The following is a 12,007-nucleotide window of genomic DNA, read 5'->3' on the forward strand; positions in this document are numbered from 1 at the left end:
ACAAATGAGCCCTCTCACCTCTCCACTCTGTTGCTTTCCTTCCCAGTGGGGCTTTCACAAGCCAGGCCATCCATGGATGTGACTAGAGTATTGGGGTATCTCACTTTGGACCGACTGTAGATTCCTAGACCGTGGCACTCCTCGTCGAGTAAGAGGCCATAAAATGTGCACCAACCTCTGTTCAAAGGTTGATCCTAACAGGACAGCCTCTGTTCAAAGGCTGATCCTAACAGGATAGCCTCTTTCATTGAGTGAGCGAAAATGGCTATTACTCTTGATTGGTGAACAGCAACCTATCCTGCACTGCGTCCACCTCCTTACCGCCAGAGAAAGTCAACCTCAGATTTCACTGCAAATATAACAGCCTGAGAGCTACCGATGGTAATTTTAGCAAATCACTGACCTCCCTGATTAGCAGCAGCTGTTGGAAGCATAGGCTTCAACAATCCGCACACATTCCTGCCATGCACACACTATACCCCAACTTATCAAGAGATTTCATTAATGGAGTAAATACTGTAAAAGCTCTGTGTCCTCTGTACCTACTTGTTTTGAAACAAACGTGTGTTCTTCCCCGTCGATTCTGACATACAGCGAATTGGCACAGGATGGTTAGGAGGGGAAATTGCATTGGGGCACCCTCGTCTCTGGCACACTCACTGCACATGCAGCTACATCCTCTTTGTTTTTGAGCCCCAGCTTCATTTGACATAGGGTTGGGGCACAGGGACCATCAGAAGATTCAGCTTCCTTCATAGCTACATGGGTCCCCAGCCTCCGACTGTCAGCAGAACTGGTGTTTCCCAAGAGGCCTTTATCCGCATGCATCGAAAAAGGACCTTCTACATCTGCCACTTTCCTGGGGGAAGACTCCTTAATAAAAGCCTCCTCTTTTGCACTTGGTATGGGCCCATTACAGGGAAGGGGTGGACCAGAGCTTAAAGGTGCAAGTTAAAATCTCTGACATTTTCCAGCTTAATGCCTGGCTAATTCGGTTTGCTGTTCTCATTAGGAATAGCAAGCTCCATAGTCCAGGCATTGCGATATCATTGTTTTCGTTTGGTTGTTTTGCTCTATGATAAATTGCAGTTGGTTTCTAGTGTCATTTTCCTGTATTCGTACCCAAATCTAGTGTAAGGATGCAACTTTATTAGTGTAAGTTTCAGAGTGCGTGATTGCTGTCTAAACTTATCTCCGGCGTGTTACGTTCTTTCCTTCTCATGAATTTGGCTCCCTCCACTGTTCATTTCCAACCCCTGGTTTAAGCTCCATTGGCCCAATCACATTCACTCTCAGCTTTCCCTTCTTAACAAAACATTTTCAATCTATATTCTCTTGTGATTTGTATCTGTTTCACAGCCCTACTGATCTTTTACTAAGGGTGCCGGTGAGCAGACGCTTTATAGTGCGTTGAGCATATAGAGATTGACTTTAGCTCTCTTTCTAGTTCAGACCAGTCCACAGGAATTATCCAGTCATATTACACTGGCCTGTGCACAACCTTACTTCTCTGTCAGTAGTGACCTTTCTCTGGTATATGCTAAACTATCAGTCCTACTGAGATTCTTTTTTTAAAGCCGTGTATGAGGGCATCTCTGGCACGGTTTCACCCAAGGGTGCACACACCATGACCCACGAAACACTTTGCACGTGTTATGAACCTGTATCACACTGAACCCATTCCTTCTTCTGAGGCCGCCATTGCCGATGAAGCCCTTCCAGATGAGCAGGGCAGGTGTCCCCTAAATAACTTCATGGATGTATGATGGCCCAGTGCTTCACTGAGCTGCTGGGTGTGTGGAGGTCCAGTGCCCTACCAAACCTCGATGTGTATCTCTCTTTAACCAGACGATCTGTGGAGATTAAATGTCTCCATCTGTGGAGATCCAGTTATCTACTGATCCCTACCCTTTGTGTAGGTTCTTTGTCCCACCGAACACTTTTCATATGTTGCCCTGTGCCCCACTGAACCCCTTTTAAATGTGAAGGCTCACTGTAGCCCTTCCAACGTGGCGGCCCCATAATACACCAAACCACTTCCAAGGTGGAGTCCCTGCTGCCCACCTGTCGAATTGGTTCTGGGGTCCGGTATTTGCAACAGTTAACCGTGAGGCGCACAGCAGACTCCAGGCTGATCTTGTGTCCAACAGAGACGTAAATGGGTTTGGCACTCTTGTCACAGCTTTTCAGCGCCTATGGGAGATCAGAGAAAGAAAAGCATAAGCATGAAAGGTCCGTGAGGTATTGATGCCCACCACAAGCATTTTCAGTAGAACAGAACCCACGCTTTGCGTCACCTCCCAAGTATGCACAGCAACCATTGATACAGATGATGTTTAGGTGTGACCACAAGATGTTTGTTTGTTTTGTTTGTTTGTTTATTTGTTATAGCGCGGACCAAACCCGCAAGGGTAGCTGGGCGCAAAGCCGTACAAGGTTACTTGAGGACTTAGTTACAGGAAGCATACAATTTATACAGTACACAATTAGAGCAAAGGTAAGTATACAAAGAGCAGAAAAAAAATGCAGATCAGTTTAGTTGATCAGATGTCATTCATCTGGTTACGGATGTCATATGTCATACAGGTATCATTACAGATGTCTAGTATCTATATGGTGGGAGGTGGGAGGTCAAACTAAATGTCATTGGCGCGAATCCAGGTGAGGACTTTCCGCTTGAAGCCGAAGTAAGGTTGGTCCATTCTAAGATCCAGAGGGAGTTTGTTCCAGGTTTGCGCAGCTATGACTGGGAAACTAGAGCCGCCAGCTGTACTCTTTTTGAATCTAGGCATCACTAAGGTGAAGGCGTTGGTCAATCTGGTAGGACGGTTTGAAGTTCTTTTGTGGATTCTGTTTGCCAGGTAGGGAGGGGCTATGTTGTTAAGACATTTGGATGTAAGGGAGAGTATTTTGAGGGCGATCCTGTCTTTGATTTTTAGCCAGTGGATATTTTTCTAATGGCGGAGGTATGAACTCTGTTGGGAATATTTAAAGCTACTCTGATAGCGTTATTTTGGAGAGTTTGTAGTTTGTCAAGGATATACTTGTTAGAGCCTGCATAGAGGGCATTGCAGTAATCTAGCTTAGATATGATGAGGGCATTGGCTAATGTAATGCAGCTAGTTTCAGTGAGAAATGGTCTGCATGCTCGGATTAATTTACAAGTATATGCAGTGGAAGATGCTAGAGAATTCGTTTGTTTTTTGAAGGTAAGCGCTGAGTCAAGATAAACCCCGAGGGTTTTGACGGCAGGCATCACTTTAATGACGTTATTGTCGATGTTGAATGAGGCATAGTTGGGGTCAAGTTTTTTGATGGTCAATGCTGAGCCAAGGATCAGTAGCTCAGTCTTGTCGTCGTTCAGGCAGAGGCCGTGTGATACCATCCAAGCCTGAATGAGGAGATATATCTTATTTACTAAGGCCGTGTCTTCCAAGAAGTTACCCGAAAGGGGGATTAGAATCTGAGTGTCATCTGCATAGTTAGTGTAGACAACACCCAGTCTGTCCAACTTGTCAAACAAGGGCTTAGTAAAGATGTTATACATCGTCGGAGAAACACATGATCCTTGGGGAACACCGCATGAAACTTGTATGGGATCAGCGGCTGCTAAGGGGGAGAAGACTCTCATTGTCCGGTTTGCAAGGAAGGATTGTACCCAGGTTATGGCATCACTTGAGAAATGTGCGGCCGAGCTTAGATGATTGCATAAAACTGCATGATCTACCAAGTCGAAGGCCGCAGATAGGTCAAGGAGGAGTAGCATAGCTGATTTACCATTGTCCTTCAACTCGTCAATTTGGGTCTTGAGGTCAATCAGGGCTGTTTCAGTACCATGAAGAGGGCGGAAGCCAGATTTCTATGTGTAGTCATATTCAGAAGAATTCCAGTAAGAAAATGAAAAGGGTATTATTTGATAGGCATTATGTTGCATGAACAGAATTCCTTAAAAGGAAACCTTTCACCTAAAAAAGGTAGGCCTTTGATGTTCTGCTCCCGCAGATATATACTAAGAACAAGATACAAATAATGTAGTGTTTACAGATGGTCTGACTAAGTTCGTCAGAGGACACAAATATTGCAGTGATTACAGACTGCTGGTCAGTATCCGCCTACACTAAGCATATGATACAAATAGCGCATTTTGTACAGTATTTCTCTTGGCACCAAAACGAAACCCATGACACAGAAAGAGCAGTGTATGAAGAATCTGAGAATATCGTCCCTTCTCCTGTAGGGGGAGACCTTTCCCAGGGGTCGAGGGCAGTGCGTCTACAGTACAATAATTCCCCTGGGGTCAGTGCGCAGAGGGAGGATCAACTGGGAAAGGAAGCCCTTTATGGACTGGGGACGATCTTCTCCAGGAGACGCAGTATAATACAGCTGGCAGTCCTTTAACCCCTTGTCAGGAATTAAATTATGCTCCCATGTTTGTTTATGTTTGTTTTGTTTATTTATTTATAGTGCGCGCCAGACCCAAGGGTATGAGGGCACAAGAGGCGACAAGAGGATTGTTCAGCTTTGGTTACATTGCTGTGCGCGGTCAGACATGGAATAACACATTGCAAAATTTACAAATGTTTACAAATGTGAGGCGCAGATTACATAATAGTGAGACAGCCTAGATAACAGGAGTAAGAGTATATACATATGTACAGAGCATGCATCACCATCTGCCCTGATGTGACTGACATGTTTTATTGTGAAATCAATCACACTAATTCATTCATGCAGAGTAAAAAGCAAACCAGTGTTGACTTAGTATATCTGAGACCGTATACTGAGACGAGGAAGAGGACGCGAAGATGAAGATCACTCCTGTAAACTAAAGTGAGCCGTCTAGTTCTTGTGCGAATCTCATTGGTTCAGGAGAACTCCCTTTCCCAATGCGGGAGTTTAAATGTAGTACAGCTAAGAAGCAGAGTGTGATCCCTCTGGGTTGCTGTGACCAGAGAAACAAAGCTGCCAGCTGGAGAGCGGAGCACGGAGACGCGAGATAAACATGAAGAGAAGACGCAGTCTGCCGGGGAAGGACAGAGAACAAATGTATCCTGGAAGCCGGATACTCCAAAGCTCACTTACCGAATAAACACGATAGCATCTTACCATGCCCATAGCAATGCCAAGACGAGAGCCGACCGCAAAAAGGATGCGGAATGCTGTGAATGAGAAACCGAAGGGAAGACATGCGCGAGGGCTACCGGGCCTCCGGACAGAATCTCACAGCCCAGAGTATGCGAACCGAGAATTAAGGTACGTGGGCTGGTGGGAAGGAAGAGGAGGTCCGGGACAGCTGAGAAAATCACAGAAAAGACCAATAAGGGTCGGAGAACATTTTGGTTTAATACACTGAGGGAAATACAGAAAACCAGGGGAATAGCTACCCCAACCAATAATGGATTTGTAACAAATTAATGCATAACAAGTATGTGCAAGATAAAAGGAACGTTAGCTTGGCAGGAGAGTGAACCAAGCTATTGAGAACAGCAACTGTGAGTCTGAGACATGCACCCAAGTGAAGTAGAGCATAAGGGAGTGAAGGACTATGTCTGAAAGCAAGTTTGAAAAGAAGGAATGCTGCGTTTGGCAGGGGAGTAAACCAAACAAGCACGAAGTTGAATTGCGAGTCTAGGAGACGCACCCAAAAGCGCGTCTAAAGAAGGGTCCGGGACTCCAAAGATAATAAAAAATAACAGGGGCTGGAGCCCTAAATGAGAAAGAAGAAGAATATAAGAAATAACTGGGTCTTGTCAGGAGAGTACACCAAGACCCCGGAAGTAACGCCAGTCTGGGATTCGCACCCACAAAAATAGAAAACGGGAACAAAAGCATTTAAAACCCTAGGACTGAGAAATGTGTTGTAGTACTGTTTGGAAGACCACTTTGTGTATTAGAAGAAGAGATTTAAAAGCCATTTGTCCTTTTTGAAGTCTAGAGGAAAGGAGAACCCCTAATACTGGAACACTATTTCTTGAACATTGTTTTGAATCTTTTTGGAAGCCCGACTGAATGAGAACATTTGCTTGCTTTATGAACACTAAGAGTGAGATCATTCCTACACCATTTTGAGACTTTATAGAGTGGAGGATAGAATTTTTTTTTGGTGGGACGTGACTAGGACAGACTTTTACTTTTGGACATCCTGGCTGTTTTCATTAGTTCTTAGAAGGCAGGGAACCCTCTCTTAGATTTAGGGATAGAGAGGCCTTTTTCCCAACCTTTTGTGAGCAATCAAAGTCTATACCCAAAAACATGCCACCCTTGAATCCGAGCCTTACTTCTGGTAGCTCACAAGTGTTATTGAACTGCTCACTCCATCAACAGAGATCAAGTAAAACAAACAGTGCAATGTTTACAGTGGTCCCTAAATACAATACAAAAATTGCAATGTTTGTCAGCAGCCCGTTACTATATCTGCACTTCACAAAGTATCAAATGTCAGCGTTTTTAGTCTCTGCAGCTGACAGAGTGCATGATACAAATAGCGCAGTGTTTACAGGATCAAGCGATATACCTATATGTCAGCCTTTCAAGTCTGTCTGCGTACACTAATTGAACATTAAACAGAGACTGTAAACACTGCTCTATTTGTATTTGCTTGCACTAATCACATGATAAAAATGTTGCACTAATAACACCCAATTTGTGTGCCTCACCTTAGTATATGACAACAGGTTCATTGTGCAATTTGCTTGCACTGTAAACGTAATAGAAATAGTGTAGTGCTCACAGTCTGTGTGTCTAGACGAATTAGGCATATACCATAAATAGTGCAGTGTACAATGGCTGTCTGCATTTGGATGCATGGACATAATACAAAACGTGCAATATTTAAGAGGCAAATCATGTAACGCGTGATTAGTGAATGCATAAATAGAGCAGTGTTTGCTGGGCACTGTCGCCACTAAGCACATGATACAAGCAGTGGGCAGATATGTTTTGCATAAAGAGTTGTTTTAGTGCGGGAGTGCATTAGAGTGCAGTCTGCTGCAGTATCGTGACTGCCTTTTTCCCTGGGACTTGGTTGCGGGAGGACTGGTTTTGCACTCGCACCATTCCTTAAAAACAACTAATAGCGCAAAGCGCTGCACAGGAATGCAGAAGAGTGCTGTCAGATCTATTATGCCATCGTCATATGATAGTAGAAGTAAAACATTAGGCACCCCGCGTAGCGAGGACTCTATTTCGAGAGCTGAAGCCCAATGAACCAGGTCTGGGCAACCTGGATTCAATTCAAGATCTAAATGGGGAATGTGTATCAACCTCAAAATTACCCAGCAAAGAAATGGCACCCAAGAAAAATAGACTTGCATCATTAAATGCGACTGTGTTGGCGTTGTATGCAAAGATAACTGCATTCTTTGTGAGTAAGAACGCTGAGAACCTTGGAGAAACTCATAGGTTGGGCTGATCACCTACTCAAGACCATAGGGATCCAAATGAAATTCCAAACGCAGACTTTTTAATTCTATGCCAAATGAAGAAGGAGGTATTATGAAACCAAGAGTCCCTAGTAGAACACAAATGTTCCCCTCTACACCTGTGCGCTCATTGGATCAATCTCCTAAACTGGTTTACAAGCCGCAGGAGGGAAAAGCACTATCTTCACTTAACTCAACACCCTCTTTGTTCTCCACGACAACACGGGACCCAGTACTATTCCTCCATTGGGCACAACAACGATATCAGCACTAAATTATGTTCTTAACTCATTAGTAAGATTATACGAGAACACCTGTTCTAATTTGAATTAACAAAAAGTAATAATCAAACCAACAAACTCAAAAATTGTTTTTCTGATTGTATACCTTGTGGGTTCTTCTAAATATGAATCACTCGTTAACCCACAGGAATGATGCAGTACATCTCGACTGCTCTCACCTAAGGCTTCAATCCTTGCCACGACGCTTGAAACGCATTCAGTGAGGAATGACCAGACGGAGCGGGTGAACAAAACTTCGATTATATAGCTCATGAGCAATCCAGATCTTTCCCCCTGTAAGCAAGCAAATTCTACTGTGCAGGTGGATGCTTCAAGCCTGTGAAATTCGAACTACACAATCTTCTATAAAGGAAGAAAAAAAGAGCTCTCTGTTACGTGAGTCGGTGACGCACAGAAGAGATGCTTTACAGCCATTAATAGGCCAACTCTGTCAAATAAAACCTCCAATTACAACCATGAAGCAGACTTTATAGCATTGGAACAAATAAAATAGGCTAAAGCTAATCAAAAGAAATCGGTACAGCATGAGAAGGCTTCCTCTCTTCACATGGCGGAACCTACACCAAATCGCCTTTTGTTAGAAAGATTACTGATCGTCAAGGAGGATATTATTCTTAACAGAGCAAACATCTTAGCTCTATTCATTTCCATTGAAGGCCTGAGGGAATTTGGGCCTCATTACGAGGTCAGCGGTAAGGGGTTGACGGCGCCGGTAAGGATGCTGGTGCCGTTGACCCCTTACCGCCGCATTACAAGGTCCCTTAGCGGGAGCCACTAAAGAACCAGGAAGCTAACAACGGCCCGTTACTAACGGGCCCATTGTTAGCTCCCTCCACCTTCCCATTGAACCCTACGGGGGCTCGAATGGGAATGGGGATGGGTTCCCTGAATGGGGAAATACCGGCTCCTCCAAGGTTGGAATGACCCGGTAAATCCCCAATCAGGGAACCCAGACCCGGTATGGGGGTAGCCATGGCGCTAATAGCACCATGGCTACCTCCATACTCATAATGAGGCCCATAGTCTCCAGTGATATTCAACCAGTAGAATTTGCTAATGACAACTCACTCGACTGTGTTATATTGCATATTGGATCCAGATTGGTAGCACAGATACTTTTCGCTGCAATAGAATATGTGTTGCCTTGCAGATATGACTTAACAGAAGTAACTAAATCCGCTACCAAAGGGTATATGCAGAGGGAAACCTCTCCCATTCAGACAAGAAGTAACCAGATTTCAAGGGGAGCAATGCTACAGATCACTTGTATGAATTATGGACTAGCCACGAGAAGTGTGAAGCTTGGCTGGATGGGTACTTGGGAAGAGTGCGCCCATGAAAATTGGTCCCGGTTAGTACGACAATGTGCCCCTAGCCTCTTGGAATACGAGAGGCTTTTCCCATTTATTCCAAACAGGGAATTTTAATTTTAATGTATTTGATCTATTGGCCGTGAAAGAAACGTGAAAGCCTCCTTTTTGATGGATACACTTTGTTTTGAAATCCTGCTACGAAAGGGAAGAAGGGATGACCATCTGCGGGCTTGATGATGGGAGTTTGTAACGATAAAGAATTATCCGCCGAGATATAGGCCCAACCTAACACTTACCTTCAAGCAATTGATCTCTTGTGGGATAAGGATCACGTTTGATAGAGTAATTTAAAAGCAAAAAAAAAGAGCTTGGTGCGCAAACATCCAGGCTCTTGCTCCTTGTCTCTCTGATCAGAGGCTTATGGAATGAAGAATACTGAAGCAACGCCATAAAAAACTGCTCTGTAATTACAAGGGCATCTTTTCTCAGAGAGACTATGAAAATATGTTGATGGCACTGGCGAATGAAAATTTGCTGAACTTCTGGAAACTGATGAATTCAAACATTAATTTGCAAGACGCCAGTCAAACAACCAGATTCCTGAAAAGGTTTGGATGGCTCACTTTTATTCCATTTACTCCGTAGACACACAGCCACTGATCACTAAAAATATAATGCCTCTAGATTTGTGGCAACTACCTTTCAACAGACAGACTATCGACCTATTGCCCTTTTAGATGTTCCGATTAGGATTTTTACGTTGATAGAACAGCAGGTAAACAAATGGGCTACACGCTCTAGAAAGGAAAGAACTCTCAGTAAGGGCATTCCGATCTATGTTGTGTTTGTAAACTTTTCCATGGCTTTTGACGTTGCCAATCGTTTACTTCTATGGAAAAACTACTTCACTGGGGCTGTCCGCCCTATTTGGTAGATATCATCAAATCATTGAATTTGGACACTACGATGAGAACAAGGCTAAATTGAGAAGGCCTTCTATCTTCGCTAGTGTGCACGGGACGAGGCCTGAAGCATGGCTGCGTGCTGGCTCCTATCCTTTTTTATCTTTTCATTATGGATACAGGGGATACATTGGCTAAAGCACAGGCTTTTCCTCCTCGGTTAGGGAAGAATAAGGTCAGTTGGCTAGCTTACGCTGACAACCTGGCGCTTTTGGACCGAACCCCTGTCGGCTTACATAGGCAACGTTCGGAGGTTCGACTTCATGTAAAGTGAAACAATGTATCTCTCAATACAATGAAAACAAAAATCTCGACAATGGGATTTTCAAAGTGTGCCTTTTAAATGGCACATAAATAAAGCAGAGCGTGAAGTGGTTGACTCATTCACATACTTAAGCTTTCATATAAGTGGAAGACCAAATAATGCACCTTTGGTTGCGATATTGAAGCTAAAAGCTACCTTCCTCTTTGCCTCTGCTTTCTCTCCCTCTCTCCCCTGCTAAAATCACTGAACCTGCACTGAATCTGTAACTGGCCCACTCACCGATCTCATGTCCTGGCCCAGCCACTCTTCCTTGCACTGCCTACATGCACTACGGGACTGTCTCTGTATCCTACAGCCCCTTCTCCCGGCACTTACCTTTGCACTTGCCACCAGCTGGCCCTATTATTTTTCTTGTATTCTACTAACCATGTACTGCACTTTCCCTCTCCCCTTCCCCTGCACTTTTCCCAGTCCCCCTACCCCTGCACTTGCACGATCTGAATGACACCTGGCCTAGTAGGATCGTTCTCTGTCTCCTTTGTACCCCCCGCCTCGTCGCGCCTTGAAACACTTGTGTTACAAATGCCATATCATATCATAAAGGTGAAAAGATTAACAGTTTGATTAATAACAATTTTGGCCCGTTTGCATGCCTTCCAGCCCTCAGATTTTATCAGTGATTTCAGTCCTAATTTATAGGGCAGAAACCCTCTTAGCAAACTGGAGGGATTATTTTGGAGAGAAAAAAAAAAAGAGTTCTGCATTTACCAATCTGGGTTCCAACTCTGTATACGTTTCGCATTGGGATTACTATCTTGGAGCGCTGCATTCACTGTTTAGGAACATTTTAACGGCACAGGAGGGTACCCTTTTCGATATGCTGAAAAATTCATTCATGCAGAGTAAAAAGCAAACCAGTGTTGACTTAGTATATCTGAGACCGTATACTGAGACGAGGAAGAGGACGCGAAGATGAAGATCACTCCTGTAAACTAAAGTGAGCCGTCTAGTTCTTGTGCGAATCTCATTGGTTCAGGAGAACTCCCTTTCCCAATGCGGGAGTTTAAATGTAGTACAGCTAAGAAGCAGAGTGTGATCCCTCGGTTTAATAATAAGAAAGATGTGATCTTGAACAAGTGGGTGGAATACTCTACAAACAACTTAGGATCCTTGGAGGCAAGTCCCAAAATGTTCATGTTGAATACTGTTAATATAAAAAGGAAACTACGGAGAAATGATTGGATAATGACCATCAATTTATTCTCATGTGTAACCTTAGAAGAGAGACCTTTGCACACTTTACCAGGTTACTTAGAAAGGTTTCCTGATGCCCGATCTATAGCTTATTTTTTTGAGAGTGTGCATTAATCTACATCCGGCAAATGAAGCATCGGGAGTGCGTAACAAAGTTGATCATCTCCTTAGGAATTGTCAATTCTGCAGCACCCCAAATAAGGCAGGAACATTGGAGCACCTATGGAAGAGTGGGATTCATTGTTAAGCATTCGACAACAACATGTCAGACCTTTCCTGGGAGAATTTGGATCTATTACACCCAAAGAATGGCGGTTTACGGTATTGAATGGTCCTCTCATTTTTGGGAAGTTAAATAGTGTGACTTTTTAAAAACTATTTTTCATACAAATGTTTAATTATGAAATGCTTTGACTGATCTGATGCTAGCATATGGCACTTTATATGATTGGTACTTTGTGATCTTTTTGTAATCAATGTGGCTACCACT

General features: G+C 43.7%; 1 protein-coding gene across 1 annotated transcript in view; it reads right to left on the minus strand.

The window, feature by feature from the left end:
* Positions 1-12,007, minus strand: part of ENDOV (endonuclease V) — a 188,979-nt gene that overhangs the window by 40,762 nt on the left and 136,210 nt on the right. The window contains exon 7 of the mRNA XM_069655187.1: positions 2,065-2,193. Coding sequence (XP_069511288.1) covers positions 2,065-2,193 — 129 coding nt within the window. The remainder of the gene's footprint in view (positions 1-2,064; positions 2,194-12,007) is intronic.

Source organism: Ambystoma mexicanum, chromosome 3q (assembly GCF_040938575.1).
Source record: "Ambystoma mexicanum isolate Mex_15411 chromosome 3q, UKY_AmexF1_1, whole genome shotgun sequence".
Classification (NCBI taxonomy): domain Eukaryota; kingdom Metazoa; phylum Chordata; class Amphibia; order Caudata; family Ambystomatidae; genus Ambystoma; species Ambystoma mexicanum.